This window comes from Pezoporus occidentalis, unplaced genomic scaffold, assembly GCF_034315485.1.
Source record: "Pezoporus occidentalis ecotype Australia unplaced genomic scaffold, CSIRO_AGI_Poc_V1 ctg187, whole genome shotgun sequence".
Classification (NCBI taxonomy): Eukaryota; Metazoa; Chordata; class Aves; order Psittaciformes; family Psittacidae; genus Pezoporus; species Pezoporus occidentalis.
Genome location: NW_026913715.1, coordinates 589,085 through 614,420, shown reverse-complemented (window position 1 = coordinate 614,420; position 25,336 = coordinate 589,085). Strand labels below are relative to the sequence as shown.

At 48.8% G+C, this 25,336-nt stretch overlaps 1 protein-coding gene across 1 annotated transcript in view; it reads left to right on the top strand.

Annotated features, from left to right (window-relative positions):
• The window catches only part of EXD3 (exonuclease 3'-5' domain containing 3), a 286,804-nt gene that overhangs the window by 153,871 nt on the left and 107,597 nt on the right, over window positions 1-25,336 (top strand). Inside the window, 2 exon segments of the mRNA XM_062616053.1 lie at window positions 3,115-3,168; window positions 5,284-5,415. Of these exon segments, the coding sequence (XP_062472037.1) occupies window positions 3,115-3,168; window positions 5,284-5,415 (186 nt within the window).

Here is a 25,336-nt window from a genome sequence, read left to right as displayed (position 1 = left end):
GATGAAGAACTCTTCTGCCTTTAAGATCAAGACTTTGCTTTTGATGTTTGGTCAGCAAGAGAATATCCTTCATTGGAGACCTTGATACAAATGGAATTTACATTAAGAAGCAAAACTGGGCTGATGGTTTTGGTGTGGTGCTTAAGGACACATCAGGAAATCATGCAATAACTTTGTACAGTTGATGGGTTTTGGGAATGCTGAAAAGTCTGGGGTACCAGTAGTACAGCAAGTGCACTGCAGGGCTGTTTGGAGTGTGTTTAGTTATTAAGGTCTTGGTTTACTCTCTGTTTTTTAAAGAGCCTGAGATAACAGGTAGATGCTCCAGGGTTGGATTGAGGTTTGTGGTCCATTTCTCTGGTTGATCCTCATCTGAGTGCTTTTCCAGCACACATCCTGGAGCAAATGCTTTCTGTCTGCTCCCTTTCTGTGTGAACTGGGACCTTGCTGGCCTGGGCTCAGGGTCACTGCACTACCTCTGCCACTGCAAGTGGGGACACAGCTTTTCCTGCACTGCTGCCCTGCAAAGGGAGCAGTTTGCCTCTCTGAGGACATGTGGCATTGCCCAACAGGAGCTGTACATGGGCTTGGGCAAACTTTAAATTGCCTACAGCCTTGGGCTGCTGTTTCATGAAGGCTTCACTGACCTTCAGTCAGGATCCTTCAGGTTATCATGAATCATTCTGCTGCTGGTGCTGGTTTTGAAACGTCGGGTCCCTCTCTGCCCTCTCTCATCAGTCGTTGTCCTTCCAGGTCTCTCTCGTAGTAATTCATTGGAGTTCATTCATCTCCGCAAGATGAAAGTTGGCTGAACAGACAGGCATGTTAAGGGCTAAGTAATAATACCAAGCTATTAGGGAGTGCTTTCTATCCAGAAGGTCTAAGCCTTTTCCAGAGGAAGTTATTATCTTTGTAATAGTTTGTGAAACTGAGGCCAATGCCCTCTCTGCAGCACTTGGCATGGAGCACAAGGCCCTGACACCCATCCCAACGCGCTACTTAGGGCGTTCTTGGCCTTTTACTTGCATCTCAGAGCACAGATCTCCTGGCTGGGCCCAGCACTGCCTCCCACTGCTTCTGTCAGAAAAAAAGAAGGAATCGTACCCTTTTCTCCAGCACGTATCCTCCGTGGTTTCAGTCAGATGTGTGCTATCACATGGCTGCTCTGGCTCTGCAGGCTTCTCCCAGTCGTTGCTCCAGAGGCAGAAAAACACGCTGGAAGAGTTATTGCTTTTCTCCTTTTTATTTGATGTTCTTTGCCTGTCTCTGCAGAGCCATTTAGATAAGGGGATTTATCAAGCTTGAACTAATTAACCCTGGATGCAGGAAGTCAGAATGGAGTGTTCCAGCTGTGAAATCCTCAGACTTACCCTGAGGCACACATGGGTCTGGAGGAATTTCACATCTCTTTTCCCTTGTCAGCAAGTCACTGTGCTGAACTTTTGCTGGTGCCTTACTGGACTTAATGTGTCATGAGGGTGGTTTGTTGGCAGGGTGTTCAGTAACCCAGACTGTGTGTAGGAGGATTCATGCCACACAGGGTGTCTCTGCTGCCACTTCAGGGTTCCTGGGCTTGGAGACTTTTTCCTTTATGGAGGGTGAGGGTTCATTTTGAGAGAAATCCAGTAATTTTGCCTGTAGGAAGATGCTTTAGAAGTTGTTGCCAATCACTTTCTCAGTGCAGAACTGGCAGCCAAAGAGTGACTTCACCAAAAAGGGAGGGAAGCAGCTACCTGAAAGGTCAACCTAGGAAACAAGTTGTAGAATCAATCAGGTTGGAAAAGACCTTTAAGATCATCAAGTCCAACCGTTCCCTCAGGACTGCCTGGCACAGGGAGTTTGTGCTTTGGAGCCTTCTCCCCTTGTTTCATGTTGCCATAGATCCAGTGGCTCCCCATGACCCAGTTTAAGAACCTTGGTTTGTTTTCCCAGTGTTCTCTGGCTGAGCTGGTGGTGTCAGAGTGTCTGGGAAATGGAGCAGGACTCTGCTCCCAGATGTGTCCTCCTGCCAGGGTTAAAGAACGATCCAGAGAGAGCATCTGAAACTCTGATCCACAAGAGAGACCTCCGTGACACACATCTGGAAACAGTGAAACATCCCAGGGCTTCCAACAGAATCCAAGCCAGAGAAGAGAAATAACCTCGTGCCTACCTTGAAGTGCCAATCTCTTGTCAGCACGAGCAGAGCTGAAGTACTGGTTCACATGGGAATCCTTCTATCACTATGGCCATGAAACTATTTCCCTCCTGGAGGAGGGGGTGAAGGGTGGGAGGGGGGATGTCATTCCATCATGTGAGGATCAGTCACACTTTCAACCTTGTGAAGAACTGCACTTCCAGATTTAGTATCTGCTTTTGCCACCAAACCATTTGAAAGTGTCTCTACTCCACTGCGAAGGTCAGAAGTGTGGGTGATGAGTCCCCTGATAATCCAGCACAGACTTTTCCCTTGAAGGCCAAGACCTCTGATAAAAGGGCAGGATTGCAAGTCAGGAGGTGAGAAACTGATGGAGATGTTCCTAGCAGCCTGAAAAGGGTGCCTCATTTCTGCATGTCTGCGTGGGGCTGCTGGAAGAGTAACACCATCTTATCTTTAAGGAGTGGAGTGAGCATCACTCTCTTAATGTCTGAGAAGTTTGTAGGCACATTTAATGGTACTTTTTTTTTTTTCTGGAATAACCTGGGTTTAGGTTAGTTTTGTCTTTCTCTCCTGTGCATTGCTGTGTGAGCAGAGCTGCTTTTTGGTTTGTGAACCAGACTGGGGAAATAGAGATAGTCTGGGTTAAGGGGCGAAAAAAGGGATAGAAAAGATTTTGATAGGATTATTTCAGGGTGGATCAGTTCCCTGGGCCATCTGCAGTGCAGATGCACAAGTAGCTTGTTCCAGCACAAGGCAGGTATTGGCAAGGAGGAGACATGTAGTGAGTGATACCTTGAGCTCCTATTGCTGTCAAGAGCATGTTGTTGAACCAGACCCAGATACTCTTGGCCTGGTGTGTGCATCGGGAATGACTCGGTATCACCAGTTCATGTTCTTCTGCTTTGAAAGGAAAGCTTGAATCCAGTGGAACTTCAGCCCACATTCATTATTTGTTTTATTACTGTTTTTTCCAGATTGCCCGACAGGAAGGAAGAGTCATTTTAACCTCTGGACTCCCATATCAGACTGTAAGTGTTTCGAGCTTCTGGCATTTTTCTGGCATTGTATCATTGCATGGTCTGGGATGGGCGGTGTAGAGAAGAGGAAAAGTCAGATGTGAGTGTGACAGCTGGTTTGGCTTTTTCATGTTTTCTGTACTAAAAAATACATTAAGAGTCTTGAGAGGTTTGATGTTCCGAATGACCAAAGCTCAGGGGGAAATATTTCTTGTGCTCAGTCTTGCCTCAGTGGGGAGAGCGGTTGCCCTCCACTGGGGCAGGGGTGGAAATCATGCCAAGCAATCCAGAACAAAGTGTTTCTGTTTGGCCTCACTGGCAGGTGAAAGGCAGCTCAATTCCCATGCTTTTTATCACAAAGATTCTTGTTTGCTGACTGGCTCCGCACTGACATAGTTTCAGTACTTAAAGACGTTTCTTCAGGCTTGGAAGGGAGGGAATGGAAGCACCAGGCATGGATCTGGATGGAAGCTGGAGGGGGTTTGTGTTCCTGTAAATACAAAAAAAAACCCAAAGCAAAACCCACCCTTTCCCTCAGCAATAGATGTTCAGAGCCCTTCATGAGACACGGTTCAGACCCAACTGCTGGTGGGAGTATGTGGAACCTGTCAAGTCAGTGGTTGCAACATGATGATGCCTGCTGCAGCTCCTTTGCTCTTTCGCTACCCAGAAATTCACTTGGAAGAGAGCAACTCTTCTGGGTTACACACGAGGTGTATCCCAGCTACTCAAGTAGCTTGTTGGAGTGTTTGCAGAATGTAAATGCTAATTTCTTACATAATACCTAAGCATCAAAAACTCCCCCCATGGTGAGACACTGTGAGGCAAGTGCAGCCCTGCCATGTTACAGGTTCCTTAGCCAGGCTGGTTCCTTGAGCCTACAGTTGATGTAATAGGTAATTCAGCACCCAGCATAATCTTACTTGGCAAAGCCTTAACTTCAAAATACTGCATAGGGATTGCAGAAGGAAAACAACTGTTTCCCAGGGTACGATGCTTTCCTGGGGAATGTCTGCTTCCCTTTCTTCCTTTGCCTTTGTATGCCCTATGCAAGGACTGAATGGCTCTGTGGCCTCCTTTACCTGAGTGTAGCTGATCCCACCTCGCTGAGAGTGCTCATTCTGTTCATAAAGATGTGTCTGAAACTTCCCAATGCTTGTTCCCAAACACAAACTTCTCTGCTAAATGTGAAGCAAACATTGAGAAACTGCACATCAGTGGCTGCAAATTCATCAGTCATCAGTGAACTCCTGGTTGAAGTGGTAAAGCTGTCACTGGGCATCATGTCCCTCAGGCCAGTCCAGAGGAGGCCACAGAGATGTTCCGGGGTTTGGAGCAGCTCTGCTCTGGAGCCAGGCTGAGAGAGCTGGGCTGGGGCAGCCTGGAGAAGAGAAGGCTCCTGAAGGGGAGACCTGAGAGCAGCTCCAGTGCCTGAAGGGGCTGCAGGAAAGCTGGAGAGGGGCTTTGAACAAGGGCCTGTAGCGACAGGCCAAGGGGAATGGCTTTAACCTGCCCGAGGGGAGACTGAGATGAGCTCTTAGGCAGAAGCTCGTCCCTGTGAGGGTGCTGAGGCGCTGGCACAGGGTGCCCAGAGAAGCTGTGGCTGCCCCATCCCTGGCAGTGTTCAAGGCCAGGTTGGACACAGGGGCTTGGAGCAAGCTGCTCTAGTGGAAGGTGTCCCTGCCCGTGGCTGGGGTTGGAGCTGGATGAGCTTTAAGATCCCTTCCAACACAAACCATTCCATGATTCTACGATTACGCTTTTGCACACTGTGTGTGATCTGGCCAAGTTCCATGTGAAAGCTGTGTTTAAGTTCAGTTTCCTCTTGCTACCCCTGTCAGCACCACACCACCACATCATAACTTGAAGGGGACTTGGGCAATCATGTTTCATATATATATAAAATACAGCAGTGCTTCGGTAGTCTCGGAGCTATTGCAGCAGTGGCTTAGTGTTATATTGCCAGTTGTGCTTGTTAGATCAACATTTAGACTGTAAACACATCCTAACTTTAATTATTTGTAATTAAAACCAAACCAGTTGTCTTATAACCACCCCCCTCCCCAGATCTCCATGTCTGGAGTGCATCATTTATTGTCTTTTTTGGTTTTGCCTTCTCTCTTGAAGCTGCAGTCCCAGGTAGCAGAAGGAAGGTGTTTCTCAGTGAACAGCTCAGAAAAGGCAAAAGAACAGGCCCTGCAGGTTCTGAAGCACTTCAATGTTCAAGTATCCCTCTCGGATATCTTCAGCCGCTGCCAGGTAGGACAAGGCTTGTTTGAGTTAAAGTTCATGCTTGTTCCATTCCTCAGCTTTTTGAGTCTTGCACTCAGTGTCTTCCACTTGGTTCCCAAGATTTCTGCTTGAACTTTGGCAACATCTTGCATTGCTGTGAGGAGTTCTGGGTGTTCTTGTGCCCCTCGGGAGCGGGGATGGCTATGTCAGGAGAGCAGAGGCACTCTGCTATGGGCTTCGCTGCTTTTCTGATTTTTGGTACTTGGCATGTGTTTTGGCAGAGTATCGTGGTCCTAGTCTCTTTGTTGCTGTGTTCCCTGTCTAGGACACATGCTGTTTTAATTATAAAGCATGTTTAATTATGGCCCTGTGATTCTGATAACACTTAATTACTTTAATAGGAGGATTTGGTTTTAGGACTGTAATTTTTTTGCAGAAGCTGCTAGGTTCATTCATGTCCATGCTGGTCGATGGCTCCAGATCGTGTTTGGCACTGGGTATCTCTGCATTGTTGTTAAGGAGAAATTTTAATAGCGTTAGCTCAAATCTCCATCTCGTCCAGTTTCACTCCTGTGTTTGTTACAGTAACACGCTGAAACTTATCCTTTCCAAAACTGTAATAGAGCCCAACTTGCAGCTTCAACATCTCTCATCTTATCAGTGCTTAAAGAGAGAAAAAGAAGAAACTGCAAATCTGGCTGGAAAAGGAGCTTTCTCTTAGGGATAAACAAGCGAGCTGAGCACTTGAGGGAAGCCTGGCTCAGTGCCTTGTGGTCGAGCTCACGGGCTCTCCTGGCCTGGTGGAACTGCACAAGTGGTGTAGGAATAGCAACGACTCCAGAGCAGACACTCCACAGAGCATTTTGTAGACCTCTGCTCATATCTGGTGTCAGTCCTTGAAACTCCATCTGTAATTTATAGAGGGCATGAGAGTTGTCCACCTGTGTGGGTTGTCTGTAAGAGGAGGATGGTGTAGCACCATGCAGATTAGATCGGTGTATAGCGGGTTGGTCTTCCTTCAGGATAAATGTGTATATTCAGAGATAAGATACTCTGTTCAGTCTTGTAGCTTTATTGTGCCAAGAACAGATTGCAGTTGTTAGAAAGTGGCATGCTGGCTTCTTTGCTATTTTAAAGAAACCTTTAAGAAACCTCATGGATTCTCCGGGTCCCTGAGATCCTATAAAACAGCAGTGTCCTTCCTGGTGGGTGCTGAAATACCACAAGAATCAGCACACACAGAAAAACATGCTGCAGAAAACTGCGTGATACCTGTAAGAAACGCAGATGACTGCAACACACGATAGAAAAGTGACCTCTTGCCCATGATCTGGAGCATGGAACTGTTTAACTGTATGGCTTTTTAGTCCATGCTGTCTTATTTTACAATATAAATAGAGTAATGAGTCTGGCTAGGAATATATACGAAGTGTTCCCTTACTTCCAGGAGAAATGCCTTCCCTGTAAATTGTGGTGGTGGAACAGCTGCGTGTTTTATACCATTAGCCATGGGAAGATACTGCTATTTGTCAAACAGCTCTGGGTTCTGAATCCTGTATTTACCTACATTTGGTCTGTGGCATTTTGAACTGGTTTTGTCCAGATGTCCCCTACAGACTGTGCGAGTTTCACATTGCTGTTGCTCTCAAGGACAGTCCAAGCTCTCGAGCTGTGTGTGGTGCCCAGTGCTGTAGCTCCCGGTGTGTCTGTGTAGGGAGCAGTGGGCAGCAGGGTGGGAAAGATCTCAGTGCAAAACTGCAGAGGATTGACTGCCCTCGTCAAAACTGGCCAATTTCTGCTTTCAAGAGGGTGCTCTGGGGCCGCTGTGGCCATCAGAGGCCTCAGCACTTCTTTTGTAAGCTCTCCCTGAAACATTGTCTGTAAACCCGACTGGGAGCTGCTCCAGCCCCGCATCATCCTCATGGCCTCCTCTGGACTTGCTGCAGCAGCTCCGTGTCTTCTGATGCTGAGGACACTGGCTCAGCAGAAGGAGGCCGGGTGATAGTGATCCATAACCTGGGCCATTCCCTCCTTCCTCACCCCTATGGAGCTCGGCCGGTGTCTGACCCTGGGGCCCAGCAGCCAGGGACAGCGCTGCGGTGCTCACCAGGCGCTGGGCTGGGTTATCGGCGCGATCATCCCTTGTAGATAAGGGTTTTCTGCGTGTCACAGGAAGCAATGTGGCATCCTGCCTGACTCTCTCTGTCTCGTGGAGCAAGGGCTTGTTTTGTCTCTTGGGCTTCTACTCTGTAAATGATTTGAGTGAATATGTCAGCAAATATTGTTGCTGTAACAATTAATGCGTGTAGCGCAGAGCACATGGTAAAAATAGGTCCCAATACAATGTTGTACCCAAGATTGCTGTTAAATGTTTCCTCTGTCAGGTTCCTCAGCAGGGATGAACAGTCTCTCGATTGCTGATATAAAGAATGGCCTTGCTTTGTAACCCTGCCAAAATACTGCCTTTGTCTGTTAAAACAATGGCAAATACCAGTTATTTCTGTCTGACTCAGAGCATCAAGTGCACGGAGAGCTTCACCCAGGGCTTCTCAGCATTTCTGCTCTCAGAAATAGGCTTTGACGTGGTCGCTTGGTTAAAGGCCCCAGCAGTGGAGGCTGCTGCTGGCTGTGGCCTGCCAAGTGTGATCTTCTCTTTGCATGTGTCTCTCAAGTGCTGTGTTTAAGACTGGTGGCCATGGAGAAGTTACTGGTGCACAGGAGCTTTAGCTGGGTCTGGTGTTGCCTTCAGTGAGGAACATGTTAGAGGGGCTGGGTGAAAATAAGGTGAATTCTGTCTTTTGGTGACATGCAAAAGACCCCCCACCAAGAAGTGCTACATTTCATAGCCTTAAAATATTTGAAATGAACCCATTGCCTCTATTTGAAATGCAAATGTCTTTTGTCTGTCTCCTCTGCATGCATTTGAATGTCTAGTATACAGCTTTTCTTTCTTCTTCTCAGATATCCAAAAGTAGCTCCTTCAGAAAGAGGTGATGTGAAATACATCCTGGAGGGTGTCCTTACATGATAAATTCAGCACTTTGGTCCTTTACACTAGTCAGGAAGAGCTTTGTGGAGTTGTCAGGAGCTGCTGTAGGCAGCCCTAGGGCAGCCAGCAAAGTGGCTGGAATGAAAGATCAGTGATCTTTCAGCTGTTGGAAACTTGGAGGAAGTTCTGACACAGAACTTGCATTTAAGAAAGAACAAACCCCAAACCTGCTGAAAATGACCTACTGTATGGTATGGTGGCAGTTACGGACACTGACATCCGATATCGGGGTTATTTTGTAGAGGGTTTGAAACAGGCTCCTCTCACAGGTCTGTCCATCTGAGCAGGAGCTTCTCTCCCAGCACTCTTGGTGCTGCTGCCACTCTTGCTCAGATGTGGTGTCTGAGAATGGGGCATGTTTGATACCTGGGTATGGCCTGGTAGTGCAGGAGGAAGACCGGAGCTCCAGTCCAGTGTTGTAAGGAAACTCGAAATTAGGAACGCCATGGAGATGCTTTGAGGGCTGGAGCAGCTCTGCTCTGGAGCCAGGCTGAGAGAGCTGGGCTGGGGCAGCCTGGAGAAGAGAAGGCTCCTGAAGGGGAGACCTTAGAGCAGCTCCAGTGCCTAAAGGGGCTGCAGGAAAGCTGGAGAGGGGCTTTGGACAAGGGATGTAGGGACAGGCCAAGGGGAATGGCTTTAACCTGCCCGAGGGGAGACTGAGATGAGCTCTTAGGCAGAAGCTCTTCCCTGTGAGGGTGCTGAGGCGCTGGCACAGGGTGCCCAGAGAAGCTGTGGCTGCCCCATCCCTGGCAGTGCTCAAGGCCAGGTTGGACACGGGCTTGGAGCAAGCTGCTCCAGTGGAAGGTGTCCCTGCCTGTGGCAGGGGTTGGAGCTGGAGGAGCTTTAAGGTCCCTTCCAACCCAAACCAGTCTGGAATTCTATGCTGATTCTGTTTTGGCAGATATTACCTGAGTGACTGGCTTGGCTTTTTCCATCTGGCTTTTCCATGCAAGCACGGTCCATCTGAAGCCCATGTGACAGCACCACTGACCTGTCACTGTGAGCGATGCCTCTCTAGACTGCTTTGTCTCGGGCAGCCCAAGGTACCCAGGACATTTTCCTTCCCTTGGCTGGGGCCTGCTGTCTGGCCCAGCCGACTGCTTGTCACTGGGAAAACACTGAAGATAAGCTCAGGCAAGGGGCTGGCAGGGCTCAGCTGTGAGAAATGCTGCTCTGAGCGGCACAGGCAGGGTGAAGTTAGGCTTTGAGTACTGATAAACTGAGGAGATAAACAGTGCAAGTTGTTAGCTTTAAATCTGTGCATCACAAGTGTTAGTCCTGACGGGCTGAAGGGAAAGCCATGTGCGTGTGTTCAGTGTTGTACAGGATGGCTGAGAAATTGCCCCTCTTCTAGAAGAACCTTGTCATTAAAGGTTGAGAACTCTGCAGTAGAATCCTTGCTGGTCTGGGTCTCTGCAGGCAGCCTTGGAGCATGCCTGCCTTCCACAAAGCTGGCTTGTGCTTTACTTGAAAGTGTAACTGCTGCTCAGCTCAGTTTTGAGCCCAAAGCTTTGCTCTTTGGCAGGGAGGCAGCAGGCTGGGGGACCTGGATCCCGCAGTGGGGCCATGCCACCTTCTTGCCTCCCTTGGGCCTCTTCTTCCTTTCCCACCCTCTGTTTGACTTGACCCTTTAACCTTTCTGCTGTCTGGGGCAGGGACCCTGTTTGAACAATACCTAATGTAATGGGAGGCTGATCCCAGGTGAGGTTTCAAGGCTTTCCTGCAAGGAAGAATGATTGCAGTTATATCCCCTGCAAAAATAAATGTGCAGGGAGGAAAGAACCATCCCAGACTCCAGCTGCAGTTTCTGCAGCTGAACAGCTCTGCATTTATTATGGGATTATCTCCAAATTCAAACAGGTTGTCTCTTCCACTTCACTGAATGCTCTGATCCTAAATAAGCAAATTACATCACCTATTCTGATGTCCTGTTTAACTTATGACCTCAGCCTGAGCGCCGCAGGATGTGAGAGATAGCTGCTTTATTTCATTGTCTGGAGATCTGGTATCTCTCCCCCCCTTCCCTGCTCTCTCAGTTTCAAAGGCCCAGCCTTTGCGAAAGGTGTTACCATGGGATTAGGAGGAGGGGGAGGAACAGAGGAAACCACCTTTGCTTTTTACATGAGACGAGGTGCAGAAGTGTTCTAACAGTTGCTGCAAATGTTGCTGGGTTTGTGGTTGAGGTACCAAATTTCATCGCTGCAAAGCTCATCATGTGCAAGCCGAGTTACGCAGAGGGAGCCCAGTATGGAGCAATCCATTTAGCAGGGACAAAGCAAAAGGCCTTATGATTAGATGAAAAACCCTCTGCTTGGGGCACTTTGCAAGAACCTTTGAAGCCAGCCTGGGAACTCAGGCAATATTAGTCGATAATTAGTAATATAGATCCCTCAAGCTGTCATTTAGATTGAAAATGTGCATGTCTCTCATGAGCCTCTGTCACACCAATCTGATCAGCAGGCTTTTTTGTTCCTTTTATGTGGGTTGCTCTATCGGTCCAGATGATGATGAGAACTGCCACACATCATCTTTCTCACTAACTTGTGAGCCGAGCAGCTATCTCCCTGCTCTCGCATGGCATGGAACTGGGACTGGGGCAGTTTTGTTTTGTGGTCACCTTTCCTGGCCTGAGCAACAGTCGTTTTATTCTTTTAAATGTCCTTCCCCACGCGCAGTGGAAAACCAGTAGAATGTAAAGGCTGCGTATTTCAGGCCCAGCAGACAGCGAGGGGTTTGTCTCAGGAGTCACTTAGGACAAAGAGGATCTGCCACTGAAATGGGGCTGAGGTGATCATCAAAGAGTTTCTAAAATGTCAGTTCTTGAAGCCTGTGGCTCATTTTGAGATGCCTTCCACTGACGTAACATCTTGTCCCTATTTGCTTCCTCTCAGCCTTGAAATCTCTTTGGAAAGGGCTGTGTCACCATCTAAATGAAGAATTAAGAAGGGTCACGTGCGCTGGATTTTGTCGACTTTGGAATGCTGAGAGGGAGAATATAGTTTTGAAACCTTCTGTGGTTTAATAAAAAGTTCATCCATAGGATGCAATTTGTCAGTGCCTACAGGTCAGGAAAACCTGTGATTAAGAGCATCTGTGGTTTCCCCAGATGTGTGAGTTAGCTGCTTACTCCTCACCAGCCCTTCACCCGAACGGGAAACTCAGCCCAGTGCCTGCCCACTCCGTAGGCTGTGATTTCTTGCTTCAGAGTGTGATTGTTCAACACAAAGGGTAAGGCCCTCTTAATCTTTTTGTTTATCCTGGGCTTGGCAATTTAGATGTAATCTGCAACTTGTGCTGCCAGACTCTGGCCAGGAAGCACAGCTGGTATTATTCTGCCTCTACAGACATTGTTGAGGGAGGGAATTGACCTCAAAAGGTGCTTGTCCCGGGACTGTCTGAATGTGAGCATTGAGTCGTGAATGCACCTAGCCCCTGCGCAGCAGCCGTTCATTCAGAGAGATGCAGCTCTCTTTAGTTGAGTGCCTCTACACCGGGGTCATTAAACAGCATCAGGGTTTGTGATAATTTGTCGTGGCAAATTGCACTCCTTTCGAGTCTCCAGTTGAGATTTGGATTTGCTGATCTCTGAGGCTCTATAAACCACAGTGAGAGCTGACTGTGAGTGGTCGCTGTTACGTGCAGGAACACAGGGGCACTGTAAAGCAGTGGGACTCCTCCCAGTTCCCAGATCCCAGTGTGAGCTGAGCGAGCCCCAGCTCATGGGTGCAGGGCAGGAGGGTGGGCAGCACACTGAACATGCCGGCTCTGCCTCACAACACACGAGTGCAGGCAGCACCAATCCTGTCAGATTCTCAGCGCCCCACTGCTGCCCAGGCAGAGCTCAGAGCCACCCAAAGAAAGGGCTCGCCTGGGCCTAATTCTCAGCAGCGAGCCTGGACAGTGCTGCCTGGTTCCCACAGACTGTACACTTCCCTGCCAAGATTTCAGTATCTTCAGAAATTCAGTGGAGCATGAAGGTCACAGCAAGGGAAGAATGACAGCCTGAGAGCTTTTTTTCCCCCTTTCACCAGCTCGGAGCAGACTGTTGTCTCTCTCCAGCATGTTGACTGTTTTCATAAGGTTAGCGTGAAGTTTATGTTTTACACAGACCAGTGGAAGTCAGATATGGGAATGCAGCCCATCAGCTGTGTTTCTTCAAGGAAGACGGTCTCATGTTGCAGACTTTCTTTCTCAGTGTCTGAGGAAGCTTGATTTTCACTGAAGTTTCCTTTACAGATCTTTGTCTTTAGGTTCATTTTGTGGACATGTGAGAGACTGGACCCGAGGTTTTGGTCGCCCTGTGTATTCCCTTATTGTCACTTGCAAAGCCATGGGCGGTTGTTAAACGTGGAGGTGGGGGAAGCTGTTCATTTTGCACGGTGTTATGTGTTACACTGCTCAAAATGGTGATGCCACATCAGCCATTAGAGGTCAAACCTCAGCTGACAGCAAATGTTTTCTTTTGAGGAAGTCATCCCTATTCCTGGGAACCAGTTTTGTTCCCCTGTGCTAAGTGCAAGAAAGGTATGAATGTGTGTTTTTTCCTGGAGGGCAACACGAGCTGGAAAAATGCTGGTTTTAGCCAGTGGAAACAGCACAAGCAAACAACGATTGGCAGGGAAAACAGCACTTGTATTTAGACTAGCATAGAAAAGAAGACACAATGTAGTGCAGAATAAATGTCCTTTCATGCAGTTCTGTGCAAGGCTTTTTCTTCCTCTCGTGGGTTTGGCCAGATTGTGCATTGGTCAGCAGTGATGTTGGTGCACTGGGAGAAAGTAATGAAAGGTCAGTGGGTGACAGTGACGGAGTGACTGTAAGGAAAGGACAGAACTCTCTGGAGAAGGCAGTGACACAGCTATAACTCCCCTGTGTCCCGAAGAAACTGTCCCTATGTTTTCTCTCAAATGTCATGAGAAACCAAGAAATTTGTAGCCGGTTTAAGTTCTGTTGGTCTCCAGTCCCCTGTGCCTCCTGAGGGCAGGGTTCAGTGGATTGACTGTGTCAAAAAGTCAAAATTCCCATGTTTTATGCACTGTGGAGTTTCTTCTCCTTTTTGACATTGGTGCCCTAATAATGCTCTTCGTTTGTATGCCATGGTAAGGATGGGATGTCCAACTCCTTCTGCTTGAATGGCTGTGTATTTATACTGGTGGGTTCCCAGAATGATAATCCTACATATAAACCAGCAGCATTATCACTGTGTCTCTTTATTTGAGAGACCTTCTACATTAGAAGTTAAATAATGGCATGTCGAAGCTCCTGTTTTTGCCATGGAGTGACCAGCTTCATTAGGGCTTCAGCTGAAGTGAATTGATAGGGACCATCCAGAAGACCTCCATGCTTTTATTTTCAGTTCCCATCTCAAGATGATTGAACGGTGTCAGACAGGAGCCTCCTAACAGTTTGCTGTGGCCATCTTGCGGCACAGGGAGTATCACAGCAATGTTTGCCCTACTCCTGTTGAGAATCCGGCACAAAACCATTGTCCTGTTGTTACAAATGCAGCTAAATCCTAGTTCATGGGGAAGGGACAGTTTTGCAGTCATCCAAGATGTGCAGGGTTTACCCGGGCAGCTGTAATTCCAGCTGCAGACCTTTGTTCCCTCAGAAGAATGTGTGATCTTTAGGCAGTTTTCGAAGCTTTTGTTTGAGTCAGCATTATTCACTGAGCTACACAAACGTGGCTTCGTCCTAAAGTTTGCCAGATCTGTAATTGCTCAATAGCGTTTATCTGAAGACCTTTAGGCATTAAACTGTGTAGCTTCCTATTGGCATAAAATGAACTGTATCTGTTATTCATTGCATTATTAATTGTGCGAGATGACACCCTGTGCCAAAATGCTATTTAGATGAGCTCTTAGGCAGAAGCTCTTCCCTGTGAGGGTGCTGAGGCGCTGGCACAGGGTGCCCAGAGAAGCTGTGGCTGCTCCATCCCTGTCAGTGTTCAAGGCCAGGTTGGACACAGGGCCTTGGAGCAAGCTGCTCTAGTGGAAGGGGTCCCTGCCCATGGCAGGGGTTGGAGCTGGATGAGCTTTAAGGGCCTTTCTAACCCAAACCAGTCCTGCATGATTCCATGTTGAGACTGATCTGGCTGAAATGGGAGTTCCAGCTTGCAGCTGGATCAGTGTTTTGTAGGAGGACCTGCAGAAGCAGGTTACATCTCAGGTGCACCGATGGCATGGACCGCTTCACCTCTGGCAGCATGATCCTGGGGCATGGCAGTGGGTAGGGAGGTCCTGCACAGGTATGGGCGGACCCCTCACCTCCTCAGCTGCTGGGGTTTTAATTTCTCAGTCTCATTGCATGGACTTGAAGATGGGGAGATCACTGAGCAGGGTCCTGCAGGAGGAAATGAGCTGGTGGTTGGAAAGAGGGAAGTTGGTGACAGAGGAGTCAGAGGAGGAACACAGTTCCCTGCAAACAAGGTCATGTGAATGGCTGTTTGGTGACAGGCTGGAGTGATTGATTTGCAAGGATAATAGGTCACTGGGGAGTCGGCCTGAAAGCTGAAGCCTCTCAAAATGTGTGGGACACTATGAAAAAGAAAGTTAAAAGGACATCAAGTAAAGCCCGACAGCTTCTTGCACACCAGCAGCTCCGGCTGCTGTGCTGCCCTGTGCTTGGTTTTGCACACTCGTTTCTGACAATATAACTGAGTTGGGCACTAAAATGTTGTTTGTGCTTCCATCAGTGCAGACACCAGCCTGTGCCGAAGGATTGAGCCTCTGCTCCCAGGATAATCCCATCCCACAGCAGGGACCAGCCCTCCCTCGCCCTGACAAGCCTTCGCTCGAGCTGTCTCCTGCAGTTGGGCTGTTCCTCCCGGGAGCGGGGCCTTCCTGGGATCAGCAGCATTTGGTGGCATTACTGGAGGGCTCAGATTACCCCAGTGAAAATAATCGGTTATGCAAAGTTACGCTGTTTAGGTTGGGTTTCTTCTGTGTGGCCAGCGAGGTGTGAAAGTCAGTCTGCTCCGCACAGCCTGCGGGCACTCTCTCTGTGCTGACTGGATAGGATAGCTTTAGGGTTTGCCTGTTTGGGGGAGAAGTGTTCAAAGGAACACAAACCACAGGTGATTATGGTGGGATGGGGCCCCTGAGCTGCACAGTTGCTCAGGAAGAGGTAGAATCAGAGTCATCCCTGGCAGTGCTCAAGGCCAGGTTGGATGGGGCTTGAAGCAACCTGCTCTAGTGGAAGGTGACCCTGCCCGTGGCAGGGGGTTGGAACTGGGTGAACCTTAGGGTCCCTTCAACCCAAACCAGTCTGTGATTAGTTAAGTCTCATGGATAGGAGAAGGACTTGCTGTAGCAGGAGTGTTTCATGGAAACCAGCTTATGCTTTCTTTGTAATTTTCCTTTTCTCCCTGGTGAAACCACAGATTTGGAGTTTCAGCGCAAAGTCCCTGTGAATCAACAGCCCCTTCCTGACCCTTCCTGCCTACCAGCCACGGTCATTCTTGCACAAAGACACAGGCTTGCTCCTGATTTGAGCTGGTGGGGAGGCTGAGGGTGGCCAACATACCCAGGCTGTAACCCTGAACTAACCTGGCACTGGCACTGGACTGTGTCTGCAGCAGGCACTGTGCTGCCATCCCAGCAGTGGCACGTAGTAGCTGTTGTAACGGGCTTGCTGGGTGCTTATTGATCTTTATAAGCACTGGAGGATCCCGAGATAATGAGCATGAGGGATGGTCCAAGAGCTGCTGCCTTGGCCAAGTAATGTGATCCCGATGTGATGAGAACAGCACAGAAAAGCAGCCCATGCATCTTTAAATTGGTGTCTGTGCTGTCGCTGATCTGTGACTTACTGCAGTAACATTCATATTCAGCTGCAGTGCCAAAAACAATACTCAGCTGCTTTCTTACTTCTTAATGAAAAATACCTCTTTAGGGTTTCTTTGAAGTCCCCACCCCTCAAAATCCCCACTATATTGTCATCATTGTTACTGTTAACAGCCCCTGCCAGTATCGGGAGCCTTTCCTGACAGATAGCTCTGCAGGGGCTTTGTCCAAGGCTTCAATTCAGCCCTATACTATAGCCAGTTTTAAATGGCTAATGACGGGCCTCCCAGGGGAGCTCTGCCAAACTCTCAAAGACCTCCCAGGTTTAGAAGTGGCAGGGTGTCCTTTTCCTGGGGCCAGCCGCAGGAGGAATGCACACACTCAGATTCTCCTACCTAAGCTGCATCAGCCTAGTTATTTTTTCAGTTGCAAAGACTCATCCATGCGTATGGAGCCGGTTGCTTGGCAGGAGAGAGATAGCCGTGTCAGTAAAGGACACGGAATAAATAGAGGAAAAAGGGTAGGTGGAAAGTATTCCCACTAGTTTGAGGCATTAATGCATTTCAGTGTGAAAAATAACCTTTTTGAAAGTGAAAGAAAAATTGTGAAGGCTTTGAAAAATTAAGGCAGGGTCTATCTGTATCAGAGGTAGGACAATTTCATTGCTTCCGGATGTGTAGTGGTGTTACAGTGGTATTTATGGGTTACAAGTAAGAACGTGAATGATGTCTAAATGAGCTGGGCTCTACATGCCATTTGCAGAGAAGAGGCAGAAAAACACTTGAGGATCACCGAGGGTCTGCTGGAAACGGGGCTGGGGCACTCATGCCATGAGAGCTTTCAGTCGGTGCAGGCAGATGCTGCTGCCAGATGAAGCCTCTCCTCTCACCTCTCCCCTGCGCCAGTGCCTCCCGAAGCCCCCCCTTGTGCTTGTTGAACTGCGGGGTGGCTGGAGCAGGGAACTGATCCTGCTGGAAATGGACCTGTCAAAAGCAGATGGTTAATTTTAACCCAGCTCAGTTCCTCACTCTGGCTCGCTCTGCAGCTGCCCAGATGTGCATCCACGCGGGAGGGGGCTGTGTCAGCATGGGCTTATGCTGGCCAAAGCCCTGTGAGCCCACAGCTGGAATTGCTCAGGCTAGAGCTTGGACAGCCCTTGGCTGCTCAGTTAAGCCAAATGAAGAGGGTTTGGCTTGTGCCACATGGTGTGCCAGGGACAGGCTCACCAGGGAGGGATCCTGGCTCAGGAGGTGAACCCTCAGCCTGTCTCAGCCCTACTCTGTTAATATCCATTCATTTTGGACCCTTCCAGCAGCTCAAAAGCTGTTTTGGTTCAAATTTGCTCCTCAGCTTTATAAACGAGGCACACAGTCAGGTAAGCCCTTACTCATCCCCATCAGCTTGTAAGTGACGTGCACCTTGCTGTGGGTTTGCATCGTGGCTGAGCACAGCTCACAGCTGCCAAGGGCCTTTCTCCGTTTATTCATAGTAAAAAGGGCTCTTCTCAGTGGTTAGCAAATGAATTTCCCATGGAATAGCTAAGAACTGGTTCATTGCTTGTGCTTGTGCTACCAAATGCAACTAAATCCTTCCTCCTGCTGAAGGGATCAAACTTCATACATTCTCTTCTGGATTAAAATCACTTACTCATTGAGGGGAAAACTGCCATCTCAGAGCGCTGCTGTGCCTTTAACTGGGCCACTGTTGTACAGAGGAGTTGAAGCTTCATTTAGCCTGAATGAAAAACTTGATGCATGTTGCTGAAGAGAGGAAACTGGTGGTGGATGATTTACTTGGAATGCCCTACAGCAATGAGGTTATAAATGAAGAGGGGAAACACCAAGAGCACTGATATCTGAACCAGAGGAAGTGCATGAAGCCTCGAAGTGACCTTATGTAAATTCCTAATGATGAGACTTAATTGAACTCAATTTTTCCAGGGGTTGTAAGGATCAAAATAGCAACAGCCTTGAGATGCAAAGGTCTCCCGATGGTGCATATGAATGTATGGCTGCATGCAGCCAAAAACTGCCCCAGGTTGGTGTCACCCCGGTCTTGCTCTGGGAGCTGCAGTGCCCAGGACCCAACCGAGGCACCAGGGCTGCTCAAAATCCCAAAGCAATGGCTGGTGTCCTAGCCCTGCCTTTCACCCGTGTGTCGAAGCTGCTTCTGCTTCACTGCTTATTTTAAGCAGTGTGTTCTGCACTGAGTCCCAGGAAGCCGTGCGTGTCCCGGGATGCAAACGGCATACGGCTGGGAGAGCCGCTGGCGAAAGGAGCTCGTGTCCTGGCTCCCGGCGTGGGTACCCCATTGCACAGACACAGAAATCCCAGTGAGGAGAAACAGAGCAGCTCTCAAGGGGTCACAGGCTGTGCCCTTTGCACTGAGGTTGGTTCCCAGCATGAAATAACATGGGCATGTTCAGTGTGACACTGTCGGAAACTGATACAGAGACTATCAAGACCGAATTCCTGTGCTGTTCCTAGAGCTTGAGGCTTTTCCCCCTTTCAGCTCTAGGTTTCATTCTTCTCTTTCCTGTTAATGCATTAGTGGTAACACAGAGTTATTGATCTGGGGAGAAAAATCAAGTAGTCACTGCTGTGAAAAATACAGCTTCTGGTACCTAAATTAGCCAGGCTGGTGTTGCCCAAGGACTTGCAGTTAAGTACCCGTGTGCACTGAGTGTCCAGGAAACACCAGCTGCCAAAGGCTTCCGAGTTTCATTCAAAATACCAGATTAATTGATTTATTGCAATTCATAAACAGCCGTAGAGAGCAGGAGGCTCTGACCTGGTGAGAAACTGCGGATGTGGCTGCTAATGAAGATGAAAAGCCTCCCCTGCCCCGAGCAATCCAAACACAGTCTTACATATGAGTCTGCTGGCCCAAGAGCAGCTGTTTGTCTTGTCAGTAATCTGAAGCCGGAGCAGTACCCTGAGAAGCCGAGGGGACAGTGACTGTGTGGATGTAGCAGAGGTCACTTGTGCTGCTGCCTGAGCCCAGCAGCTTCCCGTGGCGGAGGTGACCTGGGTGCCACCATGGCTTCATGGCCGTGCTCCCACGGGCACAGCCCAGCTTCCCAGCTCCATCCGACCCAAAATGAGCAAGAAACTCAATGTCTTCCCTTCAGAGAGAAGCTGGAAAAATCTTCTCTGTATTTAAAGTTCCCATGGCTGCAGTTTGGATTTGGCACGCAGTTGGCCATGGGGTTATCTGAGGTCATGTACTCAAATACTTGTAGATAAAACAAGGGCCTGTTTGGATTGGAAATCTCCAGAGGGCTTTTCCTTTGCGCGCGGGTAATGATATTGCAAGAGGACATGAGCCAAAATAAAGATTCGGCTCTGTATGCAGTAGCTCAGTAAAATAAAATGAGCAATGGAAAAAAAGGAAGGGAAAAAAAAGGGGTGAAAAAAGTCTGTTTGCATTGCGTTATTTTCTGAACTTGCTGTTGGGGTGGAGGAATTGGAGCCAAGGAGAGGGAGTCCTGCAGCGAGGCGCCATCCAGGACGGGGCTCTTCCAGGAAACTCCCTGGAAGCTGCTGCGTTTGGGCTGTGCTTTACCTGCCCGTGGACCCTGGGCACCACTGCCAGGCAGGTCCCTGCAGCAAGAGCCAGCAAGCGTGGGATGCAGGGATGCTGCCAGAGGCTGCCCCGACCACCCTCATCCCAGCTCCTCTGCTGAGGAGGTTTGTTTCCAAGAATCCCTATCAGCTGTAAAGAGGGAGAAGTTAATGGTTTTGGAAGTTAAAGAGGGAATAAGATTCCATCGGGCTCTTTCACAGGCTTTTATGGGAAACTATTTACTCACTGCTTAATGGAGGACTGCAGAGCAGAGCACATTTGGACAAGAAATGTGATTCGGTACTTTTCCAAGCTGCCATTAGAGAAGTGTGTGCTTGTAACAACAGCTCTCTTCTTTGCTCGCTGCCTGCTGCAACAATCTTCATGTCTTCACAGCCTCTTCTAATGAAAACAATTGAAATATAAAAGCAAAATGACAGCATTGGGAAGAAAATGAGGCCTTTGGGAGCTTTCTGTCTTCCTGTGGTGCACTTGGATGCTGTGGTGATCGATGCTACTGTAAAAGCATCACCCAACAGGTAGTGAGAAAGTAAAGATGAGACAGGAATGAGGAGGGAAAGCTGATGGGAATGGTGCTCACCAGTTCACAGTGTGCTGCGGCTCAGGGCACCAGAGAGATGGAAATGGGACTTGGCTCTTGGTGCCCTGAGGTCCTGCCTGTGTGCCTGATCAAAGCACACATGGGCTGTGGTGGGGTGGGTGGTAGTGGCTTTGCTGGCCTGGAAGCCGCTGTGTCCTGGGGAGCAGCTTCACATCTTGCCCAGTCTCCACAGCTCCTGCTCCTCGCTCCCACAGAGCGGTGAAATATGAGGAGTCCCCTTGCCCCATCCCTGGCAGTGTTCAAGGCCAGGTTGGACACAGGGGCTTGGAGCAAGCTGCTCTAGTGGAAGGTGTCCCTGCCCGTGGCAGGGGTTGGCGCTGGATGAGCTTTAAGGTCCCTGCCAGCACAGTGTGCGATGATTCTATACCCTCACTTGCAATCCCTGTGGAGCGTGGCTGGGCAAGTCCTGCTGAGCTGCCACATGTCAGATGTGTGTCTCAGGTGGTGTGGTGATGGGTGGCATGTTGGTGGTGCCACCTCCAGACTGTCAGCAGGATCAGGCCGTTTGAGAGCAGACCGTGTCCCACACCATGCAGGGTCACCCGGGCACTGCTTGGACCTGCTGCAGGTCTGTTAGGGCTTCACAGTATCACAGTATCACAGTATGCTAGAGATTGGAAGGGACCTCGAAAGATCATCTAGTCCAATCCCCCTGCCGGAGCAGGAACTCCTAGATAATGTTACACAGGAATGTGTCCAGGCGGGTTTTGAATGTCTCCAGGGAAGGAGACTCCACAACCTCCCTGGGCAGCCTGTTCCAGTGTTCTGTCACCCTCACTGAGAAGAAGTTCCTTCTCAAGTTTAAGTGGAACCTCTTGTGTTCCAGTTTGTACCCATTACCCCTTGTCCTATCATTGTTTGCCACTGAGTAGAGCCTGGCTCCATCCTCGTGACGCTCCCCCTTTATATATTTATAGACACTAATAAGGTCACCCCTCAGTCTCCTCTTCTCCAAACTATAGAGACCCAGCTCCCTCAGTCTTTCCTCATAAGGGAGATGCTCCACTCCCTTAATCATCTTAGTTGCCCTGCGCTGGACTCTCTCCAGCAGGTCCCTGTCCTTCTTGAACTGAGGGGCCCAGAACTGGACACAGCTTCCCCCTGAGAACAAGGAACATGCACCCTAACTAACAACAGATTGCAGTTCTGTGTAGGAATTACCTGGTAAACAGCTTGCACGTTTGTTATGCTTGTTTGTTGTGCTGGGTTTGAGACTGCTTGCTGAGGCACTCCAGACATGGGTGTTTTGTTGGTGGATGTAGATATGAGGAGCCCAGCTCCCATCAAGTTTAGGGGTATTTATATATCCCTCTCCTCTGGGCTGCTGAAAAGAATTCAACCTCAGTGAACAAACCTTTATCTTCACTGGAGTTCACCCAAGGTGCTCATTGGAGACTTTGGAGTTTGAAAGATTGAATTCATTGATTTACTTCTGTCCCCTGTCTGAAGTTTCCATCTTCACAATTCAGTTTCTGCTGGTATACGTTTCAAATGTATATTCACATTCTTTCTGTGAAGCCAGTTTGTTAGTAGGGAAGGAGTCATAAAAAGGTCACATATTCATCAGGATTCATTTTTAGAAAGGGAACAAGGCTGCATGCATGTCTCCTTGGAGCCTTGGCCCTGCTTTTCTCCTTATAGGGAGTATTTAATAATGGTAACACGGTTTTTCAGCTTATGGAGACATGTAACAATGTTCCCAAAACCCCTTGGTTGCAGTCAGTGTCACTGAGGGATTTTCTTCCTCTCTGCATCCCGTGTTTCTATGTTGTACATGTTAATACAAACTTTCTGCATCTTGTAGACATGGTGTTTCTCAGTGGGCTTACAGAGTGCTTTTAGTACTTACAACAAATTGCTAATCAAATGCTTTAGGTCTATAGTATTTATTCTATCAAAAGCACTTTTGAGCTACTGGGTTGAACGTGTGTGGTTGTTCTGGGAAAAAAACAGGAAGTCCTTAGTGACCAGTGGAAGGAAAAACAGGAGGGTTTGGCAGTTGTATAGACCTTGTATAGACTTGTGCAGACCCTGTCTGATGACATACAGACCTGTGAAAAGGATGTTTTCTTCTTAGAAGGCCTGACTGCAAATCTTTGGTGCCTGTTAAAGAGGAGCGGTGGTGTGGACTTGGTAGTCCTGGGGTAACAGTTGGACTTGATGATTTTAAAGGTCTTTTTCAACCCAGTTGATTAAGCAGGGATTAACTATGTCCCCCTGTGGCATTCTTGATAGCCCCTTTCAGACACTGGAAGCTGCTCTGAGGTCTCCACGCAGCTGCTCTTCTCCAGGCTGAATATACCCAGTTTTCTTAGTCTTCACATGGGAGGTGCTCTAAACCTCATCTGGGTTTAGCAGGATTGGTCTGGCTCAGAAGAAACTCAGGACTTGACAGAAGTGCCCAGGACCTGGTTTGCAGTGCAGTGGCACATCCAGGAGGACGAAGGAGATGTTTGTCACCTGAAGGGTCTGTGTGATTTGAGCAAACAGACACCTGTCAGTTTTATGATGGTGATATTTCACCCCAAGGTAGAGCAAAATGAATCAGAAACACTTTGGCACAACTGGTTTATAGCGATCGTCACATCGGTGCGAGAGGAGGTTTGTCATCCTGGCACCTCAGAGCTAATCTGCTGAGACATTCAACTGCCTTTAAATCCCCGCTAGAGAATTTTCCCGTTTCGGGCCCTGGGTCACTTGTGCTGATTTGGCTTCTCTCTTCCAGCCATTTACATTTTTCGTTCAGCACAAACACTTATCCTGTCTAATAACGAGAACGCTCCTGTGCTTGGGTTTGGGGGGGTGGTGAAAGTAGTTCAAGTCTGAAGAGAGGCAGCTGTTCTCCTTGGCTCACCAGCGTGGTTCAGGCATTTGTTGAGCCTACAGAGGAAACACATTCTTACAGGCTGTGTCAGGAAAGCAGCTCCGAAGGCAGGAAAGCCGTGTGAATTTGCAGTGTTCCTCTAAGACCTGTAATTTGTTACAGCACTGTGGGTGCTGCAGCTCGATCGCGGTGTTTGTTAGTGGAGTCCGCACGGGATTCACACTGCAGCACATTTAGCAGATTTTAATCTAGCAGCAGAGAGTTCAATCAGAAGTTGCTGTGTGAGAAGGTAGGCTTGGGACATGTGGTCATTAGTGTGTAGAGACGTTCTTCTGACGCGAGTTCAGGCCCTGTGGGTGCGAGTGTAAACTGGCCAAGAAATGAGCTTTTGTCAGCCCAGTGCAATTAAGGCTGTCCTAAAATAATTTAACGTTAAATGCATGAAGCAAGCCTCAGATCCTGCCCTGTTCTGTGTGTCCCAGGGTTGGAAGAACAGGAAAACAGTTGTGCCTGAGCTGCTCAATGCTGGTGAGCTTGAAGGCTCTGGAGAAGTCATTTACCAGTGAGATCAGAAGGATGCTTTATATGTGGCAGAACATGAAGGTGCCAAGACCTTCTGGAAGAGAACAGTGGTACGTGAGAGAAACTATAAAGTCCATGAGAGGTCTTGCACAAGCAAAATGCAAAGCAGGCACCAGAACAGAAGTGACAGAGATGAAGCAGGCAGTGGTGACCCACCCTCTCCCTGAAGTGTCCTGGTCCTCAGGGTAGATGGACAGGAAGAGAAATGAGGGATTTCTGTAGAGCAGGAGATGGTGGGACTGAGCATGGACAACTAAACAGTCTTTGCAGATTCCCCCCTCTGTGCCAGCAGTCCTTCAAACCCAGGTAACTTTTTTCCAAGGTGCACTTCCCAGGAGCAGGAGAGCTCTGAAAAGGAGATTATTTGTGTGTTGCTTGTCCAAGCGACAGCGATTAAAGGTTTCTCAAGCAGGTTTGTTCCCTCGTTAGAGATTTGAGCCACTGCTTTGAAGTTCCATCTCTGGCTGGAAACTCACCCAAACCTTTGAGCCAAGAGCACTTTTCCCCATGAACTATTGGATAGGATATCAGTGCTTCTGAACCTACCTCTAATTTGTGTGCAGTTTCTGCTTTGTGACTCGTCTGTCTGGGCAGAAGACAGACAGCTAGTGACAAACTGGGATTACTGAGTGAGGGGCAAGTCCACATTGCCCTGGCAATACACCTGGGGACCTCAGAATCCTGCCTTGAGATAAAATCTCCGGTTTGGGAGATGGAAGTATTCTGGATCTCTCCCATTTCCTCTCTGTAAATGTAGAAACTTTTCAGCCTCCTCTGTACTAGTGATGGATTGCTTGGAAATACACAGCATAATCCTTTGTCTTTTTGGAACCAGGGAATGTCTTAAATACACCTCTGAAGGGCAGCCTCTCAAAGGCGTTTAGCCTTGCCCAGGCTTGGCAGCGCGGGGTTGGGATGAAGATGCAGATGTGAAGGTGAAGCTCCGCTGCATGCACGCGGTCAGGCCAAAGCTGGCGGGACAGCTCTGCGTGTGCTTGCTCTGGTGGGGTTTCTCTGTGTGCTTGGAACTGTTGTGTGAGTTCCTGCTGCTTCTTCCCTGGAAAATGCATTCCGAAGGAACCCAGGAGAAACGATTGGCCACAGACAAGGTCTGCTCTGCTCCGTGCACCAGCAGCCACGGGAAGGACCTGCTGGTGGTGGCTGTGGGCCATGCAGTCGAGTGCATGCCTGGACTGTCCGTTTCCCTCCTCAGTACCGGAGGACATTAACACTGCTCATGTGTGACCCTGAAACAAGCTGTGCCCTGGTTGCTGATGTGGTACTGGAGCCTAGCCTCTGGCAGACTGGGATGGATGCTGGAAAGCTGCATCTTGCTTGCAGGGCTGCTTGGTGAAAGCATTTCAGTGTAGGAAAGTCCTGTCTCGTCATCTCTCCCCCACCCCCAGTCACAAGCATCTTTGTGTAGCCCTTCCCCGGCGCTGTTTTCCCATGGCAAGCAGTGCCTAGTTCAGAAAGCATCAGCCCCGAACCCTTTGATCTTTTCTTTCTCAAGAGAAAAAAGA